The sequence below is a fragment of the Anopheles funestus genome, chromosome 2RL, assembly GCF_943734845.2.
Source record: "Anopheles funestus chromosome 2RL, idAnoFuneDA-416_04, whole genome shotgun sequence".
NCBI classification, from domain to species: domain Eukaryota; kingdom Metazoa; phylum Arthropoda; class Insecta; order Diptera; family Culicidae; genus Anopheles; species Anopheles funestus.
The window spans coordinates 73621621-73639993 of NC_064598.1; the positions used below are offsets into that span (position 1 = coordinate 73621621).

Sequence of the window (18373 nt, forward strand, 5' to 3'; positions counted from 1 at the left end):
CGGTTGAGCGCCATGCTCGATGGTTTGTCGATGTCCCGGCGGAATGGTGCCGGTGTCGCAGGCTTAAACGGTGTTAATTACGGACGGAACAGACCCTGAGAGACACGTAATGATAATGATACTTGATCTTGCTAAACCACTGTCGCATCGTCTTTTTTATGCAATTGTGACAAATGTGCAGCTCCTCGGCTGTATGGTGGTTGCAAATTGCAGTGTCAACCTCAATGGAAGCATAGTTGCGTGTTGTTTCCTTCTTGTTGTAACCCAGATCCGTTGTTGAATGGATAGATGGGACGGCTTTTCACTGGTTGGGTCTAGGTTACCATTACTCAGAACATGTTTCATTGGCCCCGTGCCAAACAATGATGCGTGATTTGTACTGCTGTTTTCAATTTCGTACAAATTGTCTTCAAGCATTCTTCAGCCTATGGTTCCAATTTTACTTTATTATTCTAATTGCTAAAGATGCTATTATGATGTGTTTTTATCTCTAATTTATCCTATTTTTTCTCTCTTTTAGGTGAGTAATCCAGACAATATAATAAATTTTCAATATCTTCAAACAGTAAGTAAAGTTAGAAAAAAATCTTGTTATATAATATTTTGTTACAACAATCACTTCAGTAACAATCGATCATTCTGAATCATTTTTTGTTAATGGTCGATATGATCAAACATGATCAACAATCATATAATGTTAATAGTTTGTGAAATGTACGTTTATTTATCTATTTATTAAAAAGAGATGGTTTTCGCCGATGTTGCATGTTTTTCGTTCAAGTAACTTTTTATAAATAGATCGTAACATCTCTTTAATTGCTATTATTTTTCGATCTCACGGTTATAAACTTCGAGCCAAACGTATTTACAACCTAATAGCTATAATTTGATGTTTTGTGCGGTGTTAAAATCGAAAGTTTCATTCGATATCGGAAGCTTTGAACAGTTGCACCATTAATGAGCTACTACACTGTACCAACACGACAATCACGTTTCTGGACAAGCCCTTAAAGAAATAAGTATTATTATTTATCGACTTCTCAGGCTCATAATAGTACATCGTGCCATTGATCGACAAGCATATGATCATCATTGCTGTCGTCCATGGCAGAAATAGACAGATCATTTCACGTTTGCTATCAATATTTTCATCTCGGCGGTAATGTCGGCGAAAGTTGTTTTGCTGCACCTTCTTCTAGTTGGTGGAAATGGGCAGAAAACTTAATAATTGGTAGTCAAGTAGTAGCAGCACGGCTATTTCTAATAGTTGGATTGGACCATCTCGTCATATCAATGTAACATTATTCACGTTTTTCTTCTGTTGATCACTGCATCAAACATGAAATCTCCCAAATCTGACAAAATGTTTCGGATAACGTTTCATCAACCCCTCATCAAATGTACGTGCTGATATCTTCGTTAGATCTTTGTTTTATCAATGGCGGTGTTGCACAAAATCTGGTTGATTGACGTCCATCAAAATGCGACATCCAGTAATCATTTCACTTTCGTTGCAAAGAGAAAGGTGTTTTTGGGAAGACCTTTACATTTCTTACCGTCTTGTTTGCCAGTTGTGTCCAGTAGCCGCTCCTTTACTTATTATCGATGGCGAAAGAACCGATATGTTCGCTTCACCTGGGGGACACTAAAACAAGGGTTTTGTACTTGTTGTCCACGCGGATGGGATTAAAACCGGTCCCGTTTGCGTAATATCTTCCTTCTTCGAACTGTCAAAACATGACGAATGTCGTGCGTTGCCAAGAAGCTAGTGTTTTTTTCTCTCACCCCAGGCTTCGGGTTATGCCAAATGTGGCAAATGTGGGAATGCTTCCGTGTGCTGCATCACACCTGCCCTCTGTATGTAACCTCAGACGAAAGTTACCATTGCTAAGATATAAACGTTCCCGCACGTACGCATTCGTGCAACATGCGGCTACTTTGTCTGCAAAACAGACCCGCTGGGGGTCTTATCGTTCGTGTGCAGTTGGGTTAAAATGCTACAAGATTTGGCAAACCATTGACCAGTCGTATGCATTTATTTTCTACTGCTGTGGGTTGTTTATCCGGTTGCAAAGGTTTTGTGTCCTTTCACTTGTACGATCTTTTAACCCTAGGTGCTTACTAAAGTATGATGTTGAATAAATTGTTATCTAAGATCATGCTGATACTACGCGGATGCTTAGCAAGTGATTTTATTAACAAGAAGACGGCTTTTCAACGCGAGGCAACGACACTATTGCCACGATGCATATTGCGATGTAATATTATCGATTATGTCGTCGAGTAGTTCCTGTTAATTTGTCAAATGTTCATCGCTACCAGCTTGTTAGTGCACTTTCCTATTCCTTAATGACGCTGAGAGGAGAACTCACACAGCGTATGATGCTGTGACAACGAACATTCAAATTCAATCCGTAGAGGTGAGGAGGATTAGATAACGTTATCTAAAAAATCGTGACTTCCACCTTGGGATCTAATCATGTCCGAAGAGAGTTTATCTCTCTTCATTTAGGGAATATTATTCGAATTGTTTGGAATCACACGAGTTAAATTAATTTTCTTAACTTTCGTGTTTTATTGACATGTTTCAGTTGAGTTTTGAGTATAAACAAGACATACAATAAGTGTCAGAGTATATTATTTATTATTGTATATCTCCACGCATGCATTAATTTATTCGATTTTCCCAATCTCTCACAATTAGATTGGTCTTTTGTACCAAACGGCGTAAAGAGTATAATAATAAAAAGATTCCGCTCAGTTCCAACCCCTTTTCACTTTCAGTCAGTCAGTCAAAGTTTTTTGTTTCCTCCCAAAATCAGTCTCGCTTCTATCATGCGGGCATGAAATAATAAATACATTTCCAAAAGTTAGCTCATTTCAACCAAGACGAACGACACCGCCAATTTTTTAGCGGCGAGGAAAGAAAATTTTCCTCTATCAGCACCATGCCGGTAGTTACACACCCAGTTGCGTTCCTCGAATGAATCCATTAAGCCGCTGATTCTGTTTTTGCCATTTTTTCATCTTTTTCCTGTCTAGTTTCAAATGTGCATATTTCCTGCCGGTCTCTTAAACAATGCAAACACAGAGGCAAGCGCATACTGCGCGATTTTATGGATCGCAAAATTGCAACGCTTTTTATGGCTTTCACGTGATCTGTTTTTTATGTACCAATGCAAAGTTGTTCGCATCAAGTGTGGCCCGGAACACAACGAGCAAAATGGTAACCGATAATGCGTTTTACTGTTTATTGGATTTTCATTTGCTTTTGTAATTAATCGACGTAGAGGCGGAGTACAACCCATGGGGAGTTTTCATTCGCATTAAACACTTGAGACACTTTTGGATTTATGAAAGCAAACAATTTATCTAAAATATTGGAATAGAAGCCATGTGTTATCCAGCGCTGGTTGTTTTGCCTTATTACATTGCTGAGAAAAGCATTTTCCGCTTTGATAAGACTTCATTTGTGTTGTCTCGAAACAGTTGATAGCGTGCAAAGGTAGCTTTAAAAATATAATCCATGTCATCGATCGGGTCCATTTTTGGGTTTGAAACCTTTGTCCCAAGGTAATCCTAGCCTTGGTGATATGTTTTGTGAAGCTGATGTATAGCGAATGTTTGTCCTTTGAGCAGTGTTCAAACTATCCTTCGTGTTGGAAAATAGTTTTTACTTAACGTCTCACAAGATTTAATTAGTATATCAACGTTCATGTCAATATTTAAATATGATATTTTTTCTCTCTTTGCTATATGTTTTCCATACGAGTTTGTTTTTCGTTGAGGGTAAAGTCGTCTCCCCAGTGAATCGCGTGACCAAGCAAGCCAACGTGTTACGGCATAATGTTATTCGCGACGACAATTTAATTTAGATACCGCCTTTTTGGGGTATGATTTTCTTTCAGCCAGTGTTTATTATGATAATATCGTAATTGATTTGTTACCAAATCAAAGACACAAATGTCAACAGAAATCAATGTATTAAATATTATTGAGCTTTTGTTTGAAAATTTACAATATCCACAAACAGGCACGTAATTTTTTACGTTGCTCTTGTTACGCGGATTGCATAAGTAGCCGGGCGGGCCGGGTTTTTATGTTCTTCGAAATGGATTCGAAACCCCGTTGGTTTACGCTAGTGTCCGCTAGGCGGAGTTATTGATTGAATGAAATGTTTTGAATGGCAGCGTTTTGAACAGCTGTAGAGCACAATTATTCATTGTTTTTAAATTTTCTATTTCTTCTGTTGTATAATATTTGTTGTTAAAAAGATTGTTGTCCACACCTGCGGTCAGTTTCTATTGTTATCACAGATCTTAATTCGAAACCCGCATTTGTTTTCGAATATGCTTCGGCTGCGATATGTCAGACTTCGGGTATGACGTTTATAACCGGATTGAATTCTTCGTAAACATTCATAACAGTCAATGTGCACAAAACTCTGTGTTCCGTGGTTTTATGAAATTTCGGTGTGATTTTGCTATCCAGTTCGCGTGTTTTTTACTACTAATGTTTTGTGATATTCCGTATTACATGGTACGGTAGTATTTTTACACATTACCTTGCTCTCATACGTAGTGTTTCCAGTGGAAAGTGTTCCAGCAAAAAGTGACGCATTCACAAGGTGGTGAAGTGTGTAAAATTCCGTGTTACTGCAATATGCTTTGCCTTTTCAATGTTACCCCCTCTTCTGAGAAGATCGTTCCTTGTTCAGAATAGGGGTCGAAAAATATGCGTGTGCTATGGTGTGCAGCGTGTGGTTTGCATGTGAAGTTTGTATTTGATGATATTAATCATCTCTATCAATTGAGCGAATGAACCGTGTGTGCGAATCGTCTGGAAGCAACAACAAAAAAAAATCAATGTCGAATTACGTATACGGTGAACCAAGCAATGCGATGAAGTCAACACCAGATCAAGCTTAGATGTTCCAGATGTGTGGCAAAGTTCAATTGCGTGCCTCTGCCGCAAGGATACGCTTCCATTTCCTGATCGAACGCTAGAGCGAAAAAGGATTTATCCGTCTCAACGCCGTTTTGCCAGCGCAACAGCTTCCAAATCAGCAACACGGGTGTCCTTCGGTGGTTGGTCTTGGACGTAAATTTCATCTACCACCTTCCACGGGGTTGTGCGTGTTGCTCAAACATAAGTGTGCGTTATACCATTCACCGTACGATTTCGCAAGAAGGTAGCGTTTTCTTTCGTTGTTTTCCCGACATGTTGTTTCATCATTTTCTTTCCACCCATTCTCCTTTTTTTTGATTACCTATTATCATTTGTTTTCCTTTTAGTTATATCCATCAGCAGCGCATGATAACAAGCCAAATGCGTTGTACAACCCCATACAATACTGTAATAAAACGGGGTTTATTTACGGGAGGGAGTATTCTTTGAGTGACCTGTTCCATTTCCTGCCGGCGGAAGTTGAAGGTCGCCCGGAATGTGGAATCGATTCTGCTCAGTTGCTGCAGTAACCGGTATTGCTGAGAAGCACGGGGAGCTGAAGCATATAGGAAGCCTATCGATTTCCCGTTTCGTTCGTTCACGTTAATGAAATTTTAATGCAAATGACGATGGTACGAATGGAGTAATAGGTCATGTTAAAAAAGGTACACGAACTGTTGCCATCTTTCAACAAGGGAAGAAACGGATTGAGGTAATAGTCACTACCCATGCAAAAACAACACTTGCTTTAGCACTACGAAGTCAGTTTTTTGTACGGTGACCGCTCAATTGGTCATTGGAGGTTTTTTTGGTATGAGCCAGAAGAAAAAACTGCCCGTGAATTTGACGCTGATTGCGTACTGTGGGGTGGCGAATGGTCTGCTTATGTTTGCTTGTTACGGAGGTACCGTGGCCACCGACTCACCCAGCCGTAATCTTGTTGGTTGAGTGGAGGGAAACATTGTTATTACCAACACACCGATAAATAAAATTTTTGTGAGTGGGCTGGAGTATTTTAACCAGCCCAAATAGAGGAAAAAAAAACATACCGACCATTAAGACCCAAATATTATGTAATACGTTCGAGAACGGAGAAGTTTCTAAACGAGCCAGAACGATCGCCTCCTAAATCTAATGATTATACTTTTGAGAAAATCGCAATTCTCTTTTGTTGACATTTTAACTCATTTACACTTTTTCTTATACAATTAGCAGAAACATAGTTGATATTTATCAGCAGATTTACTGCAACTTTCGAACTGAAATCATCTATCACCTGGCTGTTAGTTTAGGGGGTCAGTGCCTTAATGTTAATGCGGCGTTTGATTTTCATTTGCTAACTTCGTATGAGGCAGTAAAATTTCTTTCCAACCCAGATTAATTTTACTTCCGCAAAAATCCGTAGCCCATGATTTCTTTATTTAATAGCATCGGCGCCAAATTTCTCTTTAATAGGATCGGATTGATCGAAAGTACTAGTACGATGCCGCCACTACTACTACTGCTCCACATTACGCGCCGAAGGAGTTTTTGGAAGGCCACGGCAAGAGATGGACGAACGTCAACTTTCATGGTTCCGTGCACAAATTTCGTGAACCAAAAAATCAATTCGTTCACTACATCTTACTACTCCACCAACACAATGCAAACGCACTACGATGTATCACCACTACCACGGTTAGCACTACGCGAATAAAAACACACATGGATGAGTAAACTTCACGGACGTGTCTGTTGCTCATAGTGCACCGAAGTGCAACAATTATGTCATCGACACCTTTGTACGGATGCTTGGAGGCTGTTTTGAATTTTTGGAACGAAAAATAATGTGTTCGGTTGTTCGGATACATTTCAAACAAGAAGAAAAAATGCAGATGCAGAAATATTCAGTCAGTTTCTTTTGTACTGATTTGGCTAGCGTTTCAAGGTCTCCTTGTCGCTTGGGAGTCATGTGATTTCGATCGTCACGGCATTTACGGTTACACCCCCCATCATGTGACGTGAGCACATGATGAGCAAAACGGCTTTTAAACACACTTTAGGTAGACACGTCGGAACGTTGGTAACGTCGGTAGCAGGAAGGTATTTTATCTCAACTCCACCACCGCTTTACATGCTTGCTGTTAATCTCAGCTCGTTTGTCTACAGTAAAAAAGTAATTTCCGACTGTTATTCATTCCAAATCGTGCTCAGACACGAGAGTGTATGTTGTCTGCTGTTAAATTCAAACATCTAACAAATTAAACACAATTCACCACCCAGTTTGTGTACGATTTGCGGATAGAGCTGGTTCGAAACACTAGCGGGTACGATAAACAGAAGGAATAACATCTGGCAATGCAATCTCAGTACCGGATAAACGTTTGGTTACGGTTAAAAAACACTCACACGAGAAGCGAAATGGTTGGCCGTTTTACGCTTAGACGAGACGCAACTTTTCTAACTACGAAATGCGATCCGTATCCGTTGGTGTCGTGTTTTATTGGAACCATTTTACGGTGCGATAAATTTACCGCCGTCTGTCATGAATTGTTTTTTTTTGTTGTTGTATGCACTCAAATAAAAGTGCATTTTGAACGATAGTTTTTCGTTTTTAAATTGTGCGGTTTCTACTCACAACTGTAACACTCGATACTGAGACGTATAAATGTCATTCTTCTCAATGGTAGCAATAATAAATATAATAATTGTACTGTCCATATTGCTTATAGTCGATTACATTACAAATATATGAAAGCTTTCAACAAAAAAGTATATATTTGGAGAAAGGATCCTTTCACGATAGATAACCCAGCCAGAATACATTTATGGTCATTCTGCAATCTATTTGCAGTCAACGCAGTGAAAAGATGGGCGTACTGTAATGTTCCATTTGTCATGTCGCACTTTTTACCAGCTTTATGTATTTTGTTTTATTTTCCCTTTTCTTTCACCAACAGCAAAGGATCAAGCTGTGGTTCGTGTCGAAAATAAATCAAAAAAACCATGCGTAGGAACTATAAGAGCGAAGGAATGCTTCCTGTCGCATCGGAAGAAAATCCCTGCGGGAGATCAAATCAGAAAAAAACCGAAATGAGACTGGTTTTGTCTTCTTTTCCACCAGTCTGTGGACCATTGGTTCCACATCCCACGTGACAGTATTTCAGCAACATAACGGGTGTGCATAATAACAGCAAACAACCACAACGACAAGATGACGCTCATTGTGTAATGAATGTAATCGCCAGGATTTTGTTTGCCGATCGCTTTGCAATTCGTGCGATCGTAAAAACGCAATAAAAGGGACAACCGCCACAAGGATTTGCTTCGAGATCGTATGTTCTTTTTTTTACTGAAATGTACCTCACGTCACGAAATGATATTATTGCTTACATGTCATCGAAAGTGAAGCTTTGAAGGGGGGGCAAAAAAATCGAAACTATGAGTGAAAGTGGTACACTGTTTTCATTAATCTATACGAAGACATGAGACCTCTTGGAAAGCAAGAAGAGAACGTTTGCTTCCATTGCTATGCTGATGCTTGTATGAACATACTTTTCGGGATTGGCCAGCCGTTGGCTTATGTTGCGATGTGGCGTGTCCGAAACGGAATGGGAACCTGATCTTTCGATCGATTCATTTCACTTTCGATGATTTTAATTTCACCCAAGCGTTTGCCCTTTTTTTTGCAACACCAAGCGGTACCATACCACACAAAGGCCCGCGCGTGGTGGTAAGGGTAGATTTTGATGTCTGTTGATTAATGCATTTGGAATCGAATTGCAATCGGAGCGTGGTGATTTAAATTAAGTCATTGGGTAGGGAAACGACGTGTAACATGAAAATGGTTTTTGTTAACGTTTTAGGATTGACAATCCTTCATAAGATGGTGAACGAGTTGATGGGATATTTATGTAAACCATATTATGTCATTTTGAAAGTCACTAATTTAGAAAATAAGGATTTCAATACGTTTGAACAGCTGCATATGGACCTTACTGAATGTCATGGATCATCGTGTTTGTAAGCATTTTTATAGCAATTAATTATGGAAAAGTTATAGAAGAGATGCTATATATTTTCTGGTAAATGTAAATCTTCTTTTTATTTAACAATTTATTCTGCTATGATGAAAGAATTGCACAGGGTTTAAATTCAATTGAAAACCTTATCTCCTACGCAAACTAAACTGGAACATCGTCTTAAATACTTAAAAACAGACTTTAGAGTCATTGTTAAAAAATAAGCTACAAGACTTTACACGGTAAAGATAGCAATGTAACTGAAAATGGAAAACGGCTAGTGATAAGATAGATATGCCGCCTTTATTCAACTCACTTTCTCTGGTGATAATTTCAAAGCAGTACCGAAAGGGCAAACGAATACGTATGCTATATTTTTGATACCACCTGTAGAAGGCGAAAGTTTGTCCAGAGCAGCATGCGTTTGGTCAGTTTTTTGGAGGTTAATTGAAACGCAAACTACCAGCGGACCCCTGGCAAAGCTGAAGTTCGTTCACAGGCTCTACTACTTAGGTGCATAGTTCCAAAATAGTCTCATTATATGGAAATATTCACCGAAGGAAACGAGATGTGGAAGATGGGGAATTAATTGGACGGGGTCACAATTTTCGCACCCACGATCATCGTCAACCTGACACTCTGGCGAGAGTGCGCGCGCGCGCAATTAATCGACGGTTTCATTAGCGCTGTAACCAAAAGTGGTAGGAAGATACGAAGGAAAACAAATATAGCAAGCTACTGTTAAGATGTATCCCCGAGATGCGTTTGGTGGCGGATAGGAAAGATCGCTCATTTATGCGAAACCTCCCTACTCCTCGAAGTGGGTCCATATAACGACCCATCACACCTTCTATCCGCATGCCAAGGTAAGGCGTTTGGGAATGAAACTGGCCCATTGTTCACGCGAATCAAGCTGCTGTAAGGTCCGACAAGTTTCGGTCATTTTTTGTCCCTTGATGAATAACTGACGTTAATGTTGTTGTGAATTCAAGATAAAGGTTACTGATAAAAGAGACAAAGTCCATTTCTTTTTGGGAAAGAAGAAAAAACAAATCAACACAGTCTTTCGAACGGTAAGATGATGTCCTAAACTATTACAGAAGGGATAAGTTAATGATATTTTTTTCGTTTTAGATGGCTTGTCATACAAACACTCATTTTACACCAAAGTCTTATCCATGTTCAGGAGCTCAGTTCAGATATTTGTTACATGATATTTCTATTATCACTGAAAGATGCTTTGTAGGTGTCTTAAAAACGTTGTAATTAATACAACGTGGTTTGTCTACAATCTGATACTGTTCGGTACCATCTCATGCACTGTTCATGTTGGACAATTTCATCCGTTTAAGTGCTTCCAAATTGTTTGGCAATTGCAATCAAAACCGAGTGGACGAATGATCGCGAGATAAGCGGCAATCACTCCCAAGCTGAAACGACTGTTTTAAACCACAAAAAAGTACATTTGTCTTGAATGGACAAAATGTGTCAAAACAGTACCGGAGGATGGATTGTTTCAAACGGTAAGCAAGAGCCAAAAATTGTTATGACAATTTTGACACCTGCTTCACCGTAGTGCAACAGAATTGCTCAACGCCATTAGTACACACCCGTCGTAAGCTGTGCTAGTTTTGTATGTGTGCGAAAAGTTTCCGCCATTATTTGCAAAACAGTTCTAATTGTTCCAAATGGATAATTAATGCAGTGATATTCGTTCAGATACATTTTAAGGAGGATTTTCCGAAGCTTAATTTATGTCTTTTTTTATACTTTCAACTTTGTGCTTAAAAAAATGCTTGAGACGAAAAATGTTTGGGGTCTACGTGATTACGATCACGGGTTCGCCTTTCCAAGCGCTTCAAGTCGCTCTTACTCCCGGACTGAGAATTCAAAATGAGTACCGAAGATTTCAATCTCTGTAAATCTAAATAATGGAGCTTGTTTGACATTGAGAAATGTTCTCTAATAAATTGTCTCACCTTCAAGAAACAAGACTTGACATGTGCCGGTGTGTAAACTTCAACGGCAACTATCAGTCGTGTATGTTTTTCGATAAGGAATATCAATATTAGCGATTATAGAATCTTTCAATACATACTTCGTGATGAAGAATAATACCTACCGGTCTTATTAGGTACAAATGATACGATCAAACTTGAAAATTGTTTAACATTCCTGGGTAACTTCTGCTGCGCTCTTTATAGCTAACCGTTTTGCAGAAACATCAAGCTGAAAGTAGCAGGAAACTGTAAATTAATTTCACCTTTATGAAATGGATGCAAAACATTCACCTCCGTCACCAGAAATGGTGTTAGGTCAAACCGGAAAGTAAACTAGGTCGGGTGCCGTTTTATTTCCTTTCCATTGGAATTGGTACCAAAGTATCGGTATGCTCTAAGGTACGTTTGAAAGGTAGACACCACCAATAAAAGATACCCTTCGATTAGGTGGCAAGTTCTCCTTTTTTCCGGTTGATATTGATTTTCTGATACACGGCGGTAATGGTTATTTGGGGGTATTTTCTCCTAACGTTTGCTGAATGTCTAAATTAGCTACTGGAACACACGGAGGAAAGATGATTTCAATGGATACGATGCTAATAGGCTAGTTGTTAATGAACAAAGAGTAATAAATCGCAAATATCGTTCAATGCAATGATGGTTTTCCATGTCCATGTCCATGTGCACCTGTCCTGCTACTTTCCAGTCGTTCAAATGATGTAAGAAACACTTTCACTTTCAATTTTGAATGTTGTTCACCTCTCACCTGATATAATTCGGTTTGACGTGTCGATTAATTTGCAATGAATCATAAAATCGTCCAATGTCTATGAACGCGACAACAGACAAGACAAAGATCATCTTTTAGTAACTCCCCGAGGGTGATGAAATATTCATTCACAGTCCTCCTCCTGAGATAGATCTCTCGCTCGTGCACTCCATCAATGCCCGGAGGATAACAAATGGCGCATTGATTGATTCGTGTTAAAAGTGCTCATCGTCTGCAACTCTTTTGAATCTGCTTTACCCTTAGTCCGATACGACGAGCGGAAGCTGAATTTAGGCGTAGGCAATCTGGTCGTAGCCGCTGGATAATGGTGTTACTAATTAGTGGATGCTTTGAAAGATGCTTCCGCTGGCCGGTGGGCAAATTTTGCAACAAAGGAAACGAAACAGGGTTAGTAGGAGTAGTGTTATTAGCTGAATTCAAATGCATGGCATAATCCGACAGAAAAAATGCTGCAACATTTGAACTCGTAAGGGTTTGACGATTTACACCAAACCATCCCCTCGACAATTACGCAATTAAGTGGTCAAATATTTTATAAATTTGCAAGTTAGAAGTAGTCACGACGAATAAGCTAGTAAATTTGGTTCGTTGAATTCCGTTTCGCGAAAAACTCCGTTTGATGTTTACACTCGCCTATTCGTTTCTTTGCGTTCTCCATTGCTTTCCGGCTAGTCGGCAGTAACTGATCACGATTTTCCGATTAGTGATGAAATATTCGGATCAACAGTACGAAACTAGCTGCTGCCGGTATCGAGACTACAGGAGAAGCAAATGCAAAGAAAAAATGGAGAAAGAGGTTTGGTTTTGCATAAATATTTGCATTGACCATTGCCAATTATTTCGCTTGGGAGGTGAGCTGATCATTCGAATAGAAATTTCAAATTTAACACCTTATGTCCAATAAAAGTCAAATATAAAATTTAATTTATTTATACAACCACTACCCGATATCGTTAATAGTTTATCACCTCGCGTTTTTTCCACCATTTCGATCATTAACATTATCGTTTGACGGTAGTGACACTTCCTCAAAAGATCGGTGAAATTTGCTTGTTTTCCAATGTTTTCCGGTTACTTTATGCTGAGCGGAAAATTGACGATCAATTATAATTGGTCATTTAACAGATTGTTGGACCTGATCAGAAGCATCAATGGTTGTTGGTAGTGTTTGGTACTGTTTGTTGGTGTTGGGTTGTGTTGGTCGCACGTCACCTTGAGAAAGTGTTGTTAATTTAAATTGTGCACTAAAAAGAGAAAGATTAAACGAAAATGGTGAAAATAAAAACAGTTGGTAGTACTAAGAAAAATTGTTTTGTACCTAAAGTTTATACTTTGAGTACCCTACAATGATTAAAGCGTAACTTCAATTTCAATTGTTTTAACTACGTTTTTTTTCTAAGAGAATAAATTTGTTGAACCACTAACATTAAAGGTTTTATTTATCGATTTTCACCCTGTCACATATTATTTATTGCATTTTCCTGTGAGTTTAACTACAAGAAAATCGTAGATACACAGCGAATAAGATATAAGGTGAGGCGCTTCATGACCTGTCTTCACCTGTCATTTGAATGCCTCCTTGAAAACTGATGACCTTCCCAGTTAGAGCAATGATGCAGTTGCACTGGTTTGGAGGGAGGAACATTTTTTGACAAACAGTACAATGGCACACAAAACTCGTGTGCTTTTGAGCATTCATCGTTGATTGGGATGGGAAGAAAATAATTACTTTCCCTTCGGCAATGCCGCACCAGAGTGTCAGTTTTCATTTTCTACCGCGAGTTGTCGTTTGACATTGTTTTTCGGTATTAGATTTTGTGTACTCCGCTACCCACCATCAGTTTGGCGAAGAAATTACTTCCGACTGCAAAGTTTCAGCCTCTTTCTATCTTTATCGCTTTTTTTAAAAAAGGAAGCAAACTATGTGCTGGTTATAATAAATTTTTCAATATTAATATTAATGAAGGTTATCTTACAGCGCGCGTAACATGCGTAAAGCATTATTTGATAAGAGTTTTTTTTCTTCTGGTAATATACAACTTTTTGTGACATTAAGTAGCTGGCAAGCTTGAAGAAAGTGTGTAAAACTGAACGCACTTTTTTATTTGTAAAAGAAACTGCTACCTTATCAAACGCTATAAAGCGCAAAATGTGGGTGAATAATCTTATCTCAGACTGACGTCTGAAAACCCCCATTCGTCTGAGAAATGTTCTTTGCGGTTTTTGTCATTAATTATTTATTTGGTACAGTTGAATAATTTAACCGCGAGTGAAGAAGGAAATGGTTAAAGTGTATTTAATTTGTGTTTTTTTTTGGTGCAGAATTGAACCTTTATTTTAGCTATTTTTGAGATAATCAAACTTTCAAAAAAGTATGATTAAAATATAAAACATAAACAAACATTATCAGAAAAAAAAATACGTTACTTCCACCACAGAATTTTATTTAACGCAAAAACCAATAAATCTTTTTCTGTCTGGCAACACTGCACTTGGATGCATTTTCACCGGTAATGACTGCACCACTTTCTGTAGAGTGCATTTCTAGTTCTCTGAGAGCTTTGGTTTACTTCTCTCTTGATCTGTTGTTTTGATCAGCCTTTTCTGGTACAATTGAATGGTGCCTCCGAATGCATTTTTACTATGTCTCGATTTACTTCTCTCCAGCTAACTCTCTTTCACCAGCATTGTACTCTCCACCCAGCTAGAGTTGCAGTGCATTTCTATTTGTTTTGATTTCCACTGGGAAATGTTTGGAAACTCGCTCGCTCAACAACATCGCTCGCTCTCATGCTCGGAGATAGTAAATGTTTCCAACGCAGGCCCCCAAAAACCAAAAACGGCTTTTCTTGGGGGTCTCTTGGCTACGGAGATGTTGGTGGCGCTGGTTGGCTGTTTAACATTTAGCGTTAAAGATGAAGGCGCCTGTAGCGTGGAAAAAAACGTACCTTTGGTCACATTAACGGCACCACCGGCTTCTCAGTTCGTTTGCATCAGTTCAGCGCGTCACAACAACCGGTGTTGGTGAAAATTTGTGGCAAAACTTCGCCATCATTCATACAAACAGTTTAAAGGGCTTCGAGAAGCTTTTGGTGTGTTTTTGTTCAAATGATAAAATTAATCATTAACCGTGTTGGCAATCAAGTTAAGGTGTCTGATTAAAAAAAAAACATGTTTTGTGAAACAATCGTGTTCTATTGATTATTTCGTTGTGATGTTATGTTTCTTTTTAAATTGAATTAAAAAAAGTCAACAAATATTAAATTGCGCATTGGTGTTCGTGCGTCATTCCATTGGTTTTGTGTAGTTTTGCAAATGCTCAAGTGAAATGTTTAATTGAAGCACCAAGTGTTTTTGTTTTACGGTGCTGACAAAGAAACCTTATTGACCTAATGCAACAATGAGCCTAAGCAAAATGGAAGAAGTGGGCCTAGCCCTGGGACGAGCCAAAGTGTTCCAATCAATCAGTAACATGGATTACTTCATAACCAGTTGAGTACACCCGACGGCGTTTGATGAGTATAGCTTTTGTTCGAATTAACTAAACACCTGGTTCAGATGGAAGATTGTGGAATCACAAGAAGATTAGCAATATTTTTTTTTGGGATGAAATGACACAATTGACGTACTAACATTGTAGGTCTTTGTTCGTAATATATTTATTGGGAGTTCTCAAGTTGTTTATTACTCTTGCTTTAAGAATCGAGTACCGGAATTATTCCTGCAATTACTCGCAAAATTATGGCACTGGCACTGCTATAAATTTTATTCGCTAACTTTATACTACCTTCCCGCTTGATAATTGGCGAAAATAGAAAGCGTTGAAGATAAAATGCTAATGGCTTCAATTGTCATTTTATCAGCGATAATGTTGAACGAATATCCTCAAAACCGCACAGAGGTTTACCAAAAAAACAAAAGTTCAACCGAGTTTGTTTTATTCTCTTGTTTTATCTTTGCTGCTGCTGATGATGATGGTGATGATGGTTAAACAGCGTAATGAAGATGCTTAATCGGATGTTTTCATTGTTTGCTTTTGTTTTACCTTCCCCTTTGATGCTTTACTTGAATAATTTCTTTATTTTCTCCCCATTTTTTTGCCCATGCCACATTATTTGTTTTATGATAGGTTGATTTATTTTACCACGCTGCTCATTTGAATAATGCTTTCCAGCCTGCGAAACCAAATGGTATTAAGATATTAGCAACCACTTCTCGCGTTGAATTGTTGCGTTCCGTACAGATGAAATTCAACCAAAAACCGAAAGAATGGATCATACATGTTCACGTGCGCACTCTTAACACACGTGCCGCATAGTTTAACTAGTTTCATTCATTTCCACAAAACCCGAAGCAAATTTTCATCACAAATGCCGGATAGCAGCAATGTGTGTGTGTATGTTTATGCGTGTGAAAATTAAATACCTTCCTCCTATTCTCTTTACGGTGTCCGAGTGGTTTGACTGCGTTACGAGGTAATAAGTCATAGCGATTCTCGTCTAAACAGCATTGTGATGATGGTTTGATACGGCGAGTGAAATGATATTGAGTAATTACTCACTTCTATTGAAATAATTGTTAGCAGATTCCACCTCCAAGCGGGGAGATGGGTTTGAACGTACAATAGGCGTACAAAAGTCGAAACCAAACTCACAGGACGGCGCTGCTGATCGGTGATGAAAATGGTGCCGCGTGTTATCAGATTTGAAGAAAAGTGTTAGTTTCATCGAATCCAATATTCGTTCCCACTTCCGAAGGTGTTGTAGCATCAATCGCAACAGTGGCTTTTTGATATAACTCAGGTGAACGTTTACCAAAGTGCCTTTTAGAGAAAGAGAGCAAAACCACCAGTGGATTGATTGGTGGCGTTGAAAAAGAAATTTGACTATTTAATGGGAAATGAACGCACAGCTCAAGCAACACATGGTAAACGAAAAGGAAGGAAGTTGTAATCAGCAAATATGCGAAATGATAGCAATCCAGCACAACGAACGGGCTCCTTCATTGGGGGAAAGAAAGTGATAATGCGTAAGATGTAATGTAACCTTAGCACTTTGGATTACCCTGTTTAAACGTGTTCAAAATGGACGACGATGAAGTATCTCCCAAAAGTGGAGCTGACGAAATGGATAAATCTTCCTCTACTCCGTCCGATTTCGAGGTGTTTGAATACGAGGACATTCATGAGGACACTGCAAATGGCAAACACGGTCAATTTCCTAAAAACGATAGCAGCAGTCATCCCTATCACAGACGGCACGGCACAAATGTCAGTGACGAAGAGGATGATGCGTGCGGTACACCACTGAACTTAGAACTCGCTCAGCTTCTTACGCAAGGCATCGTCACGAAAGCGAAAGCCAACTTTGGTATTTCGAAAAACATCGAAACCCTCGAACGAAGTACGATCGAGCTGGAGCGGGAAAATTCTTGCTCTGACCAAGAATATGTGCCAACTGATTCCAATTCCCCAAGACGCGCGGCAGCACTGCGGACGTCCAGTTGCTGTTCCACTTCCTACAAGCGTGATCCTGATTTGTATTTGCGTCGTTCCGATGATGTTGAAGCGGATTCTTTCGACGATCAGCACCATAGCAATGAAGAAGATATAGATTTTGTACAGCTTAAGCATGAACAACTACACCAACGACAGCAACAGGATAATGATCCATCGGGACAGTTTGAGGAGGAAGATGAGATGGTGTATGAAACGCACACTGGATGTACGCCAGGATCCGTCGGTGGGAGTGGATTTTTTCGCTTTACCGAACCGACCACATCCTATCATTCGGCTTGCGGTGGTTACGACAGCGAGCGGATGATGTTCGAAGGTATTTTTACAGTCGCTCGCAGTGTAGTGCCTTATTTTTGACAGCTGTGTGACATTTTTTGTTAGCAAATTTTGTGCTGCTTTTAGCTGCTATTGGTTTTTGTTTTATTTTAATATTGATTTGCCATATGTGACGTTGAGAATTAAAAAAAAACGTTGGCAAATACAGATTTTTTTATTCACTTGAAAAGGTTTTATGATTTGCACCACTCTTCCGTTGCCAAAGTTGTTGCATTTAGTGTAAAGATAGTTTTGCATTGCTTTTAGTAATCTTTCACAACACCTACAATAAGACACTAGTTAGATATGTGTTATCTATAAAGCTTTTTTTATTTTGATTGCCTTTCTGAATCGACAAACTATAAACTTAAACAGTAAATAGGAAAGAAACCCCAATCGAAGTAAAGGGCAAATTATCCGTGATCTTATCCTCTTACAGTACTGTTCAGCATTGGAAAACGGTACGACGGGATCGAATCGATCAATTCCAGCCGTCAATCCATTGCCATGATCGCTCCATTCAAGGGTAAGGCCAATCGATCGATCAATGATGATTCATGAAAAATCATCTCGGGTGTGTGTGACGTTCGTTCCATAGCCTTCGGGGCAAGGAATGTTATCCGGAACAAACATGAAACGTTTGCACTTTGCAGTTATGACTCTTGGGGTTGTTAGTTGGCTAACTTTACCACCCAGCTACCATGGGAAACTTGTCCCAAACTAGGCTAACCAGCTAAGGGGACGTATCAATCGATTGGACGCATCAAGCAATCTAGTTGCACCATAGGGAAAACTCCATTGATTA

At 39.1% G+C, this 18373-nt stretch overlaps 1 protein-coding gene across 13 annotated transcripts in view; it reads left to right on the plus strand.

Moving 5' to 3' along the window:
• Positions 1-18373, plus strand: part of LOC125760592 (trafficking kinesin-binding protein milt) — an 85544-nt gene that overhangs the window by 40022 nt on the left and 27149 nt on the right. For 2 of the 13 annotated variants that reach the window (XM_049420858.1, XM_049420867.1), the window contains exon 1: positions 643-4539. The exons of 8 other annotated variants lie outside the window; for them this stretch is intronic. Coding sequence is in view for 2 of the 5 variants with exons in the window: in XM_049420857.1 (XP_049276814.1) it covers positions 16822-17569 (748 nt within the window). In the remaining 3 variants the exon portion in view is untranslated. 3 more of the 13 variants (XM_049420866.1, XM_049420857.1, XM_049420864.1) reach the window with 3 other exon arrangements.